Below are 16,094 nucleotides of genomic sequence, written 5' to 3' on the forward strand. Positions count from 1 at the left end.
TAGAGAGCAAAAAAAACTGATAAGAAGCAAATCAAAGAAAGTAAACGTTTTTTAGTGGGCAAAGGATATTGGAAAAACTAATTTGGAAATATAGAAGCGTACTGAAAATTGAAATGGATAAAACCAAAAAATATATAGAGAAGAATATGCAGAGAAGATATACACCATAAATAGAAAGGAAGTTGCTGGTAATGTTTAGAAATAACTACAATTTCAAGCCGTGTAACAGTTAATCTACAATTTTTATTTGTAACACAATAAGCAAACATTCATTAAAATAGGCCAATATTAGAATAGAGCTAAACAACATCACAGTATTCATTCACGATTTTTCAAAGTATTAAGAATGTTTCTCCATTGAGTTCTCAAATTCCCTTAAGCTGAATAAATATAATATTTCTTTACACTTACAAACTATTTGTAATTGTAAAGTTCACCTCGCAATCACTTTTATTTTGATTGATAGAAAATTCATTGTGATTATTTTGAGCTTATTGACAATGTGATAGACTGTGATTATGATTTATTAGAATTACCTTAAGCTGAATAAATATAAATAATATTTCTCCTTAGTAAAATGGATGAGTTTAATTTAGCAATGACGTACATCCAATACAACAAGATCTTTAGTATACGCTTACAATAAACTGCTAATATTGAGGAAAACGGATGTGATGAATGAATTTGTAATGAATGTGTATCAAACAAACTCTAACTATGTGAAATATAAATTTGGAACAAACGACTCCATGTGAAATAATTATGAGTTCGATAAGTATAGCCATTTATAATCATCTAGTTTGATGTGTCTGGATTTATGTAATAAATACATTTCTCTTGAAGTTTGGAAATTTGAATCACTCGTTTTGTATTTCTGATGAATAAATGCAATTTCTGATTTAGAATGAAAATATAAAATTCTATTTCTCCTTTAACAATGTTTGAAGAGAGAAAACTATCTCTACGAATTGAATAGACGTAATTCTATTTGGATTGGAATCAGTTCGGATCAGTTTAAAACTTCAGACTTTGCTAGGAACAAAGAGAAATGTTTTGATAGAGAAGAATCGATCACGTTAACTAAATTTTGTATTGCTGTAAAGGTTATGGTTTTATCCAATATCTATAAATTCGTTAATGGCAACAGAGAATATATTTTTATATTGTGTTTGGAAACAGAGAAATTTGTTCGATATCGACATTCATTTCAAATGGGACAAATCAATTGCATCTATTCCAATCCAAACAATGAAAAATGGATTCGAATCTCTCGTCTGAACGCATTCATTTGATAGCACGAGATTCAATACTTTTAGAGAGAAAAGGTATCCTAGCATTAATCTTTTAAGAATACAGATAGAGCACTCAATATAATTGTTAAAAATCCAGTTTGAAAGAAAAAAGTAATATCTCTGGAATAGTTCATTTTCGAAATATGGATTTGTAGATGAAATTTAACGAATGAAATATTATTGGCCATGGCAGTACTAACTCACTAGCTAGCTGGCTGTGATACGATTTATTGCATGCAAAATTGCATAAATCGTTTTCAAGCTTGAGAAAGAGAATTTAATTTGAGAATGGGAACCGAATGGTTGGTTCACACGAAAAGTTTGAACAGCTCTAAATCTAGATTGAATAATCCAATTTATCAACTCTGTAGAAAATACATACACACACACTAGTGGTTTACATTTCAATAGTTAATTCTTAATTCCAAAATCTTCAATGCACATTGGATAAATTTTAACAATGATCAATTATCTACCCGTGACAACATATTTTTCTCGCTTCATTCATTCACTTAATCAAGCTCAATCACTATATACATTCATACAATATTATTTTCAAATCTCTACAATATAACAATATTACAGAAACAACAATGCTTACTTACAAATAGCATTTCCTGTTCTATCGTGTGATAGAATATTACAATGTCTCATGATAAAAATATTTCCGTTTGGAAACACAGGAGAATCACAGCTGACAACATCTTTGACATACTAGATACACAATTTTATATGTATCATAAATATATTATCATATGGATATTTGATGTATATACAACAGTAGATGAAATCTTGAACAGTAGTTTTATTCTGATGCTTCACGAATCTACATTTATATAATATAGCTAGTTTTTACAACTCCAATTATGTCTCTTCTCGCACCCCAATCGCCATCTTTCCTTGTTTATCCAGTCTCCTTCAAACATTTTATTCAGTTTCTCCGTGTGAATCCAATCCTGTATATTTTAAGAATTTTAGTTACAGGAATCTTTGTTTTAATTCAATCACATAGTTTTTTCACGGTGGCTTCATGTTGTAGTATTCAAAGATCTGAGTATTTCTTTATTACACATTAGTTTTCTCGTACAGTAGGTGACCAAACATTTAGTTGATACAGTTTTTTTAATCATTCACCTTTTTATAATTAATTATTCAATTCATGATTTTTCAATACCATTATTTTCTTAAAACCAGTAACTTCATCCCATACAATATTACTGATCCAGATAATGTTCTGGCCTTCCTACATGTGCTTCGGCTCTGTTTCGTTATTGTACAGTACTAAAGTACTCTTCAGGTTAGGCCTATATAGAATTTACTCAGTAACAAACGTTTATTGTGCTATTATCAGTGTTAAGCACAGCAGAGAGAACTGTGATAAGAGGATACACGTAGCGGTTGAACGGGGTTCTACCAAAAACCCCACAGTAACTGAAGCCCTCTCCATCACAGTACCTTCGTTTAACAGAAACACAGTATTCACTGATAACAGTTATAAAGTAGTTCCTCAGCACTTTATCAATTCCACTGTTACTCCCTCAACATAAATCAACGAAATCGATCCACAATTAACACGCTCCATATTGCACACTATTTTCACAGAGAAATTCCAGTTTAAAATCACCCGTACATTTGCATAATAGCTCCCACCCACAAAACATACCCGTACTCCGCAATTGAAACTGAATTTCCGTTTCAAGGTTTCACAATACTTCAATAGCAGTCTCACAGTAACTTCAAACCCACTAACTCTATCACCCACTGCACTAAATTGTTACAATCATGTAGAAGTTCGCAGTACTTCTTCAATTGCACAGTAACTCCAAAGATACCAACTCCATTGACCATTGCACTGAATTTGAACACCTCCTCCCTTCACCACAATCCAATGGATGCACCTAATCAAAATCAAGAGAAAAATCAGCTTCTACCCTCTCATCATTATACAGAACATTTTTTTAGTCTTCAGTAGTCATTTTCAACATTGCTGCATTTTTCGGAACTTCCCCCAGTACTCGATTTTGAATCCCCCCGGACTTGATTTCGAGTCCCCAGAAATTGATTTTGAGCCCCTAACCCCCTGTGGTGAGCACCCCTGTATTCACTATACAGTATAATAGATTCACAACTCTTAATCAATTGCACAGTACCGTAAATTTAAAGCCAACCATAAACTCCATCGATACAAAATGTTTACACTCACAAAGCAGTTTCACAGTACTTCCTCAATTGCACAGTAACCCCATTACGCCCGTTTCAAAGTTGCACAGTAGTGGCTTCGCCCCCCACCTGCGCAGTGGCCCCATTTCATAGCTGCGCAGTGGTTGTAGCGTTGGTGACCATGGTCTGTGGCTTGTGGAGCAAGGCAAGACTGGTGTGCCGCGTGGTTGGGTCATCGCCAGCCGTCGGCTGAGCTAGGCTACTGCAGCTGGCAGGGAGCAGCTGCAGCAGTTCTTGACGGATGTTGGTGTTGAGCCAGCCGTAGACGACTGGATTGGAGACGGCGCTGGACATGGCGAGCGCGTGGCAGGCGGCTAGGGTCAGGTAGAGCTGGCGGGCGGACGCCGGGTTGGGGTCTGCTCCTGGGGGGAACAACAGGTCGGCCGTCAGTGTGAACACGCCTAGGGGCAGCCAGCTCACTGCGAACAGGACGGCTACGCCTGCAACACAAGTGAAAACATAAATTTATACGAATTATGTCGATTTCATATGAAGATAAGGCGTGTATAGTGCCAAATAGAATATATTCAAAACATATTACAAACTCTTTATAATATGACAACATATCATTAAAAATATAATTGAATAAACTCATACATATACTTGAATAAAATTGAAATGAAATATAAAATCAAATTCAAATCAAATCAAATTTATTTATTTACCAATTCACTAGAAATTTACAAAATAACACTTATCAACTAATATACATTGGTGTGGCTGGAAAAAGAAGCCTTGAGCTCCAGCCACGAGTTCGAAAATATTCTTTAAATTATTTGTACATTTGCCGTGATAATATTCTAAAATACAAACTAAAAGATAGTAAACCAAAAACCAAAAATATGTATAAATAAAAACAAAAATCAATTCTTGAATCAAAAATCAACACCCCCAATAATAGAAATAGGTAATATAGAAATTATAATAATAATAATAAAAAAATTCTTTTTTCAGGTAATAAAAAAAACAAGTTTAAACTGAGCGTGTTAAAAACAAGTCATAATTATAGTAATTTAGTTTTCGATTTTAAAAAAGTAATTCTCTTTTACCCAGGGTCTTATTTTATTTAATTTATTACTTGTAATTTTATCCCTAATGAAATCGTCTGGTATCCTATTTATTAGCTTATCGCTCTGGAACTTGAATTGATGATTGCTGGTTGTCAATGCAGTGAAATTTATACTGTAAGCACTTACACTTGCTGGTCTTAAATTGTAAGTGACATTGCGTTGAGTAAATAGATGTGTATTTTTATTTATGAATATAATTAAGTTTGTTATGTACGTTTGGCGTTTGACGAAAATCTAGGCATCACCAGCAAAAAGAAAATCTTTGCCCAATGGTGAGAGTTGCAAAACAGTAAAAGAAAAACATAATATTTCGAAATAATGTAGATAGTTAGTTAAGGTTAAATTCAACTAATAATTCGATAGAAACTCTGTAACAGCAGAATCATAGAAACAAACAAAAATTGTGCAGGGAAAAGACTATAAAATTAAAATAAAAGAATTAAAATTAAATTGCTATATTTAAAGTAAAGAAATATTCCCTCTTAATCTACTCATTGACGCTCTTTCTACTAATTTTGAAATCTAAGTTGAAAGGTATATGATGATTTTTTAGGCGTTCATGTGAGTGATGAAGAGTAATTTGAATGTGTTTGAACATAGTGGAGCGGCGAAGATAGAGTATATCAGAGAAGGTGGATGAAAATGTTCAAATTAATGCATGCGTTCAAATGTGTCAGAACATAGTGTATTGATGAAAGTATAAGAGGAGGTATCTCCTCTTCTTAGAGTGTCTGTCCGTTTCGAACGTTGGCGATCATATTGGCTATGATAACTTTGTTGGTTGCGCTCCGGAACAATTGAATGGGAGGTTTTTGCAAACCAGGCTCTCAGGTTGGCCAGCCAGGATATTCTTCTTCGACCTGAGGCTCTCCTGTCTTCTATTTCACCTTAAAGTATACTTTGTAATAGCTAATATCTGCCCTTATTGCGCATTATGTGGCCACCAAGTATTGCAGCGTCCTGAATTTCCTGAGTCGACCAATTCTGGAGACACATTCATTCTCCTGATCATCTCCTGATGGACCTGTGATCAGTCCATGGTATAAAGCGATAACTCAAATGCTTGGAGCTTTGACAATGTGTTTGCTATGAGTTGCGTACAGATTTACGCGCAGCGAACATGAGCAATCCACTTTTAATCAGCTGATGCCAAGCTTTTTATATCTGTATCTTACCGCTTCTGTAAAAATACAGATATAATCAGCTGATTAAAAGTGAATTGCTCATGTTCGCGGCGCGTATATCTGTACGCGCCTTTAGAGTCAATGATTCAACACCATACAACAGTAAGCTATTGAGTACTAAGAGGAGATATAGTTTGTATGAAATAAGTTGAGACCTGACCCTCCATCCATGAAATTACATGGTTGCCAAATCGTGAAAAATTGCAACTTTATCAAATTTTTAATTTAACATCAGAATTGGATGTAGAATATCATTACCGATGTAGTGCTGAGAAAGTTCCAGGGTTGGAGGATTAGAAAAGAAATTTAAATTTTTCGATGAAATTCGAAACAGTGCGAAAATTTGTTTTTCTTTTGAATATCACCTCTCTCAGAATCATAGGGCGTCGTGCGTAATAATTTTATATCTATATAATGGGGAGAATGTCTCATTTCTATTGGTCTGGATCATTTTCATCCGACCTATAATTATTTATGATTATGTTCGTCAATGTGAAGACATTTCAAGCTTAAAACATGACATTTTCAACATGATGGAAACTTTTTTGTTACGAAAGTGGGTGGATGATGAATTGAAAATTGATTAGAAATAATCAATATAACAATCTTATAACAAGCGATTTTACTGTTACAGTTTCAAGTACATTTTTTCAAGGTCTCGTTATTCTAATTCTACATATCTAGGTTGATATGGTAGATATGCAACAATATTTTGGTCAATATTGAAGGACTCCATGCTTTTGAGTCCTCCTCCTTTTTATTCATTTATTTGTCTAGTGTTTATGTAAATTTTTTTGGTTTTCTTTTTAGGTGGGAACCATAAATAAGTACGCTTTATTGAAACCTAGATGGAGTCAGATGCACGCAGGAGATCTTTTGATAAGATATGAAAAATATGAATTAAAAGAGGCGAGTTGAAACTTTGAGTTTTTGGAATATCATCTTGATTGATAAAGTTTTGCTGATTGAAAACCTATCATACTCAAGCTCAATCATTTGAAGACGCAATTTCCTGGAGAGTATCGGATCTCACGGGCTTACATAAATTTAAATCCAATTTCCGTTTTCAGAGAAAAATGTGGAAAACGATATAGCATCACGACAAGACGGAAAGTTTTTTCTCGACTTCAAGTTGCGTGAAATCCTCGAAGCTTTACTTGTTACTAGGGAGGGGATAGATTCACTCTGGCTGATTAAAAAATTGTGAAACTTTTCAAGGGATACAATGAGTGTGCATGTGTAACCCACTGAAAAAAAAACAGAAAGAGAATTCGAGTTTTCTAAAACGAATGTTAAGTCGGGGAAACAATTTGGAAAACAAGCGGGGATTACTGTAACCAATTTCGAAATGGAAGGATGAAAAAACAATTACGAAACTGAGTTTTTAACAAAGTTACAAATTGAGGAACGAGGAAAATTGTGAGTCAATCAGTTCTAAAAACATGGATCTGCGTTCACTCACAATCTATGTTTTCACAAGTAAAGTGAGAGAGTAATTAAATTAAAATTACACTATATAAGAAATTAGGGAGAGGAACGGTTTCTTGCTGAGAATATTCGTTAAAATCATTAAATGAGTTTCACTTGTAAGGCTAGTTTCCGATAAGTGTGAACGGTAATTCGGTTTGAATTCGGTACCAAATAGAAACCGCATAGAACCGAACGCCCACTTGACTCTAATAAATTCCATCAGGTTTCAATTCGTTGCTAGCGAGAGGCTACTTTCACACACTTTCGGTTCGGTTCGGTTCGTTTCGTCCTCGGTTCGTTTTCGGCGAATTCCGATAAGTGTGAACCGATGATTCGGTTTGAATTCGGTACCGAATGACAACCGCATAGCACCGAACGCCCCCTCAACACGAATAGGTTTCATCATATACGAATTCGTTGCTAGGGAAACAGGAAAAAACAAAGTCTTTTACACACGCTAGCCTTTTTTGTTTTTATTTCAACCTGATAGCGTGGTTATCTGTTTCAAAATTTTCCAAGTCAAAATCATAATGGTCAATTCATTTCTGTTAGTTCACAGGAACATTTTTTTCTCAATGAATAGTTTGCTAAAAAAGTATGAAAGATATAAATTAAAACTCGGGGAGAATTTTTATTTTTTCATTATTTTATTATTTTTCCACGAAAATTACATGATTCCATCAATGGAGAGAAAAGATGAAGTTTATATACCATGTGTCAAAACAAGGAACAAATATTCAATTTAAAAAAATTAACTCTCTGAACATCCAAAATTAACATAATCAAAAATGAACTATTCAAATAATTCACAATTTTTAATTAACTTTAAAATTTTGTTGTTCAAGAAATAACATCTTACAATTTAACACCAGATGTTATATTTAAATATACCAGCATGAACTGTGAAAATCCAAACACAGCTGTGTTAGAGAAGAAAATACCTAATTAGAACCGTACGAATTGAAACATGACATGTATGAAAGCCTCATTCGTTTTCGGTAACGAACCGAACCGAATGAAACCGAATGCGTGTGAAGCTAGCCTAACGATGAAACAATGAAAGAATGTATGTTCAACATAAGTTCTCACATTACTGATAACTTAATTCAGATTTACTCTCCGATTTACCGGGATAAATTATCAAAATTTGGGAATGGGATAATTTTGGGCCAAGCCTGTTGTTCCCTCTCAATCATATTTATATTATTAGTGATTGTATCTACGAATAAATAAATAAAATAATTGAATACAAATAACTTTAATCACAGCTATCTACTATTGTAGAAGGCGGTGGGTGAGAAGAATTGGTAACAATGCCTTTCTATTATTTCCACCGACTATAAAGTGAATCTCACTTTAATTATATTCTGTATTTGTATCTACATCATACATTTGAGGATATTACGATTGATCACTATTCTAGACCTTCTTAAAATGTATGAATGCAGAGCTACTTCCATTTATTTATAAAATAGAATTATTTATTTATTTATTTATTTCATCGGCAATTACAGATCATAATTATAATAATATAATATGATATTATAGTACCCTTTGAAATAAATAAAATAATAGAATGTTAGAAACTAGTAGTTATTATTTGCATTCTTATTCTATTTTTTTATTAATTTCAAAGGATACTATAATTCTATTTTATAAACTATTCTAGACATATTCCGTATTTGTGTATTAATTGCATCTTCTCTATTGTTTGTTGTTTTATGATTATTGAATAATGTAGGACTAATAGATTTTGCTTTCCATGTTGTTTTGAATCATTCCATAAATATTATCTCATCCGATCTTATATTATCAATTTGGTTTTCTCAATTACAAAGTTTCTCCTTATTGCATCTCATGACCATATTTGGGATCCTTGGGCGTGTCTTGTCATGGCCAATGGCAATAGAGCTCAGCCTACATTAGTCGACAGCTATTCGCCCAATCGCAGGGCTTCACCCACACTATATAGTAGGTCTATGTATTCTGCTGCTCAATGCTTTCAGTTTACTGGAGGTTGATAATGATAACTACCGAAATAGCGGAGCTGGTATCTCGAATATTGGTTTAATGAACCAGTTGTTTTGTTTTCGAAGGTTATGCGTCGTTTTCATCTATACTATAATAAAGGGAAGAACTGGCTTATACACGTACGCGATAGGAAAATTATGTTCGACGCATCATCACGTCTGAACTACTGGACTGATTAACTTAAATTTTCCATATAGATTTTTAATTAACCGAGGATGGTTATAGACCTAGTTTCAATTCTTCAAGATTTCATCACGTCAAGTTTTCAGTTCGTCAAGTTTCAATATAGGAAAATAGGCCTAGTTTCAATTCTTCAAGATTTCATTACGTCAAGTTTTCAGTTCGTCAAGTTTCAAAATAGACCCTTGCGGAGCACGGGTTTCCTGCTAGTCTCTAATATGATAAAGAATGGAGTTGGCTCATACTGTACATGTATGGGATAGGAAATAAACGATTGACACACTAAACTCATGAACTAATAAACTGATTAATTTGCAATTTTACATAAAGATTCTGAATTTACCAAAAATTGCTTATTTTCATTTCCATTGATCAATTAATTATGATTTAATAACTGAAACAAACTCATCCAATACGTAATTCAAAGTTTACGTTATAATAAAAGCCTAACCAAACAGACCTCACACTTCAAGTGAAACTGTAGCATAACAATATTTGTAACATGCCCGATTCATGAATAAATGGGTGCGGATTTCAAACCAATTAAACACTTTTCTTTTCCTGAGAATCCTCAAATCTGATGAAGATTATCCACATCATTTTGACAAAATTATAAATAAATTCTGCTTTTCAAATTTCCTCGTCATAAGGAGATTGCATTTTACAACACAATTCTTTTCTTGAATTTGACTAATGGATTTTTAGACTGGAATTGACTATAACATTTTTTTTCACTGATGAAGCTGAATTTGGAAGTAGTGTTTTTCTGTGAGAACTAACCAGACAACAGCATAGTGGTCTTCCGGTTCCTCTGCAGTTCCCGCTTCGCTCGCCTTGAGTCCTTCTGCGTCTGCGCGTGCTGGTGCAGGTAGGATGCAATGCGTGCGTGCACCACCCCCACCACCAGTGCAGGAATGACGGCCTGTACGAGCAGCACGCTTGCCGTGTAGGAGACGCGCAGAGTTTGCGACGGCCAGCGCTCTATGCAGGTCTCGTAGAGCACCACGTGCGAGAAGGTCAGAGGCTCCACCACCTGAGACAAAATAGTTCAAAAAGTAACAAAAAGGTTGGTTCAAGAATGTTTGGAGGGTAAAATTATCACTTGTTGTCAAGTGAATTTACTTATAGTCCACAAGAAACTACTTTTGACTTGAAGTCACTTAAAATATTCGATTCATTACTGTAGTTTGCTGATTTCCCCCATTTCTCTGCTCCGTATATTTCAAATTGTGCATATGTACAGACGTTGCTCGAATGTGGCATCTTGGCGTGGGGTGGTGCGTCTTTGAGAGTTCTGCGGCCTCTCGCGATCTCTCAGACAGCTCTTATCAAAAAGCAGCTTGTCGAAAATCATAGGTATTCGACACATCTCCTCTTCCAATAATTGTCAGTTTCGTATATAAAACAACTGTTCATAAAAATCTTCTTGTTTTTTTTTTAAGTATCTTCACTTTCACCGAAATTCAACATAATTACCCAACCAGAAACAGATTGCTTACCAACATTCAGATTCCCCGGTTAAATAACTCCATTCAACTGGGAAACTGTTTCCACCTAGCGCATTGGCTTTACCGTAATATTCCAGTTGAGATCTCTGACATTGAGGGGTGTAGCGTCGCCGTATACAAGCGTAGAGTGAGCGGGTGGCTGCTCTACATTGGGACAGAGGCTCTCCTAAATTCGCCTTATAGATGAATATTTTATTTGAAAAAGCCAGCATATTATTTAACCTATTCATCCTCATTTTTTTATTATTTCTATTCTTTCCTACACAATATAAAAATAAAGTTATGACTGCCAAATGAAACCCTTAAGCGCCGTTGAGCTGAAATTTATTATTATCATTTGTATGTTTATACTGCAATCATATGAATATTTTTTCCTATATTTTAATTTCAATTCCAAGCTATGTTTAAGAGTATCATAATTTCCTTTATTCAAACCAGTGTATTTTAACTGTCTGATTTAGTTCAACTCCTCCCTGCACACGGACAAATCATCCACGCAGGGAGTTTATGTTATTTCCACACCATTATTTTGTAAAAATGTTCTTTGCATGAATAAATTTGAATTTGAATTTGAACTTACGCTTGCACCTTAAACTTACTTTAACCTTATAGAGAAAAGATAGCACACGCATAGCAGAGGTAGCATTTTCCAACTCTATGCCACTATGACGTGATAAGAGGCTTATTGTAGCCAATAATATTGCAGCATGCTGCTTTTCAAAATGATACAGTATCAATTTCCTCGTATCATACATAACTGACAACGCTATCTAGCGTGTTAAACTGTAACTACATTAAGCTTTTTTCTTCTAGCGTTTCCGTAAGCACCAACTTTCCAGAGGTATTCGAAAGTGAATGGACAACTGGTTGACAAATATGATCAGGGATATATTTTTCTGATATGCGAATTTCACTAGAAATCTATTTTTAACTGAATCCGATCAATACCCTGATAAATGAATGTGTTTTTTGGTGCTGCCTCTCGCCAGAGTAAGTATGTGATGTATTATCTATCATCTTTGCAAGAGTTAGTATCGACATACGAGCGTTAGCGAAGTTCTTACAGCGAGTTCTTTAGCCATTTTTTGGAGAATCATCATTTATGGTGATTCATAATTCATATTGATCAAGTTCTTACAATATTTTATAGTGAAGTCTACGCTTTAATAGCAGTAGGCTAATAAATTAAATTACATTGTTTTTGCTAATTTTTCCTATCATTCTTCAAAGCAGAGCAATTTAGCCATACCTCTATCATTTTCCATCACTACAACGTTGCAAGATGGGTTTTCAAGAAAGTAGAAATATAAGAATTCATCCAAAATATCCAATCTTGATAATTTTGAAAATGTATTATTTGATCATTAAAAATTATTATTTTTTGACCAATAAAATAGGCATATAAATTGATTATTTTTAACAAGAATGAACATTTGATATTAAATCAGATATGTATCAGCTATTCTCTATGGAAGGCAGTGCCAAGGCAGTTATCATATCTTTTTTCACTGACATTGAATCGTGTACCTTACCATAAAAAATTACTATATTGATATCTACAGTACATAAGTAATCTTTGATTGCGATATGACTCATAATATACTATGACCCTCGTTCTTCAATAGACCTCTCATCTATGACCAATCAGTAATCGGAATATGTTTCCATTAGGGCAGTGGTTCTCAAAGTGTGGGGTGCGACCCCCAAGGGGAGCGCGATGAATGCTCAGGGGGGGACACAAAGCTTTGTTGGAAAATTATTTGAATTTACTTCTAAAATAATTACGATAAGTCATCTTTCCACTTTTAAAATTCTACTTAAAAATATTTTAGTGAGAACTTGAATGGTTTGGTATGGATTCAAAACCCATTCAAATTCTCAATCAATGAGTGATCCCTCAACATGGTAGAAAATGAAAACCTCATTGATCTCCAAGGTGACTATTGCGCTAAAAATGAAGTTTGAAGAATATTCGCTCACATCCTTTTGGATTGGTGTGCAAAAGGAACACTCAATTTTGAGTCAAAAGGCATTGAAGATAATGACTCCATTGAAGATATTGACAACTTATTTATGTGAAACTGGGTTTTCTTCTCTAGCTGCCATGAAAAGTAAATTTACATCAAGACTGGATGTGACCCAGGAACTTGAGTAGCGTAATCAGAGCTGACACCTCTTTTCAACAAACTCTGTGCGAAAAAACAAGCTCATCCTTCAAATTGAAGCTCTTTCTATTGTTAATTGCTATGAGAAACAAAAGTAACAACTATGTACTACAGTAGCTATAGTACCTTAATAAATTATAATTGTTTGTATAGAATTTGTTATTCTCTTATACATGTAGGGGGGCCCGGCTTACAGCTGAATTATGCAGGGGGGCTCGAAGTGAAAAGTTTGAGAACCACTGCATTAGGGCAATCAATAACCTAACTTATTGCCTGTTTTTCCTCATCAATAACGACTATTTTAGGTAACATGAACAACAAATTATTGATCTAGCCAAAGGTCCCTACTCCACCCCTATACCACTCACCAACATCCCTTCAAAGTTTTACTCTGCAAGTGTGTTCAATGATTTTTCGTCATAGTCATTCAATCTTAGCTGTTTTCCATGCATGCAATCAAGCCGGTAAACAGTTGTTTGCAGAGCAAATAAACATATGATTCTAATTACAGCATACTCTACTGTAATGAAAACATATGTTTTCTTTACAGTCGAGTATGTTTTCTAGTTCCGAAATAGGAACAGCAAAAGTGCTACAAAAAAAATCCACCTTCAGCGCTCCAGGTGGAAGTTTTGTCAACTTCCTGATTCGGATTTTGAAAACTAGGTTATGTTTATAGAATGCATGCAGTAACTTCAGTACAAGCAGGTTATGTTTTCTATTTATCAATTATTCTTCTTCAGATTATTATGACAAAAATAGTGTACGTTACTTGGACGTGAATGTCTTTAGCAGTACTTGAATGAAATTCTAGTCTCGGCTAACGCGTCGACTAGAAACATCATTCTCACCTGCAAAAGGCCCCTTCCCGTCCATATGACGTAAGATTCTATTAGATGACTATCAGCCCTGTTAGAGTTTATGGATTTAAATTTGATTCCAGTGTACTAAAAATATAATTACACGATTATTGTTGTATTCATTTTTGCCTTGATGAAAGTTCATAAGATTGCAAAGTTATTGTGATATTAAGTGATAAAGATAGATTTTCCAGCTTCGAATACCAACATTTTTGAAATAAGATGAATGAATATTCAAAAATGATTATTTTATGAAAAATATGATATATTTCATCAAATATGAAAATATACCCACGAATTATGTAATCATCTATTTTTACTATATAGTGAGATCAAATTCAAATTAATCCCTTAAATTCAGTATCATTCATATCAAATATGCCTCGATACAACCAATGCTGACCGATTCAAGTGAATTCAACTCCACATACGAGAGAAGAATATTTAAAACTGAAAAAATCATGAGTGCAGCTGAGTGATACAAAGTTGCTCATTTATTCAGAAAGCAAGCAGAATAATTAAATAGGGGTTTAAATGAGGATTACAGCAGGCACTAGTGTGAGATAGAGTATGTGTCCAAACTTGTTCAATTATCTCTAAAAGCCCGGGCTTTCGAGAATATTACTCAGCACCTGAAACTTTTATAGAGCAGCCTTTTAGGAAAGAGCCACGTTTAGCCCTAGCAGGAAACTTTGTTGTCAAAACAGTATTGGTTGAACAGGAAGCATTGAGTTTGTTTATGACGCATGCTGACTATTTCAAGTGATTCTCACTTCCGTTTTGACTTAGTTGCCACCAGCTTTGTAATGAAATACAGAATTGGCAGCATTGTTTTCAGTTGCTGGTTGCTTGTTCAGAACTGATATTGGATTGCGTAGGTTCAGAATCCATTCATGAAACAATTGTAGTAACTTACAATATAATATCCTTGTTCAAATTTGACTTGAAACTCAATCAGAATAATTCAAACAGGAGAAAATCATGATTATAATCACAGATAATTCGAAATAGTTAATTGAATATTCAATATTATCAATAGTACCTCTTATTTATAGAACTGATGTGAATGTGGATATTGTAGAATCAGTGAATTGGAATTTGAAAAACTGTGACTAGAAACCCGAAAAAACTGCTGTTGAGTGCTCATAATAGAGATAGAATGAGACAATCATGAGTATTGAAAAATGGGAAACATTCAAGTTTTTCTATCAATTATGGTGTTCCACAGCATAAACACTGATAGACCACTAAGAATAATTTGAAAAATCATTGATTTTATCAAGATTGATTGAGAATTGGATAAAAATTTTGATTTGATTGGAAAAAATGTCATTATATTATTTGCATCTCTGAATAAGAATTTTAAATGGAAATCACAGTTCATCGATGATGGTAGTTCCGTTGGAAATTCAAAGTATGAATTTTAAAAATTCGATGATTGTATAGCAAATCAATGTAGACTGCTACAATCATCTACAATTAAAGACATTCATTTTCATAATTTTTGATAATCAACTAGCATACTTTGAAGTACAGTTTGAAAATGATAAAAGAGGTCAAAACTTTTAGTGTTGCATTTTTCTTATCTTAGCTAAACTTCTACGATGCTTTTATAGTCCAGTCAATATAAACATAAAAAAAGGGGGTGTGCTTGCAATTTTTATTGTAGTTCTGATTTTTTTTATATATTATTTGAGTACAGGAGAAGTCCAGAACCAATTTCTTCATGCAACATTTCTTTGTGCTAGATACAGAGTGGCCCAAAACCTCGTATTTTCGGCTCATTTCCCAGTTTTCAGCTATTTCTGCCAAATCTCGTAATCGAACAGAAGAAGTTGCTCTCGCCTTTTTATAGATAATCAAATTCTGAATGAAATGAGATCATTTGGAAATCTCCATCTCCAATGAGTACTGAGTTATGATTTTTCAGAAATAAGTGAAATTTGAAGAAAAAATCAATTTTAATGATGAATTTTAGTTTCTGATCAACAATATCTTCTTCCGATTGTTACCATTTAGATGTATAATTCGAAATCCCTCTGGGCGTATTTTAGTGCTCTACAATCTGAGATCAGGTAGAGCCCTTTATCTCATATAGATTTCCAGGTACACCT

At 34.0% G+C, this 16,094-nt stretch overlaps 1 protein-coding gene across 1 annotated transcript in view; it reads right to left on the minus strand.

The window, feature by feature from the left end:
* Positions 1 to 233: 233 nt before the first annotated feature.
* The window catches only part of LOC111056188 (neuropeptide F receptor), an 81,751-nt gene continuing 65,890 nt past the window's right edge, over positions 234 to 16,094 (minus strand). Inside the window, exons 4-5 of the mRNA XM_039437613.1 lie at positions 10,228 to 10,480; positions 234 to 3,952 (exon numbers count right to left, since the gene is read on the minus strand). Of these exons, the coding sequence (XP_039293547.1) occupies positions 3,600 to 3,952; positions 10,228 to 10,480 (606 nt within the window). The 3' untranslated portion in view covers positions 234 to 3,599. The remainder of the gene's footprint in view (positions 3,953 to 10,227; positions 10,481 to 16,094) is intronic.

Source organism: Nilaparvata lugens, chromosome 11 (genome assembly GCF_014356525.2).
Source record: "Nilaparvata lugens isolate BPH chromosome 11, ASM1435652v1, whole genome shotgun sequence".
NCBI lineage: Eukaryota > Metazoa > Arthropoda > Insecta > Hemiptera > Delphacidae > Nilaparvata > Nilaparvata lugens.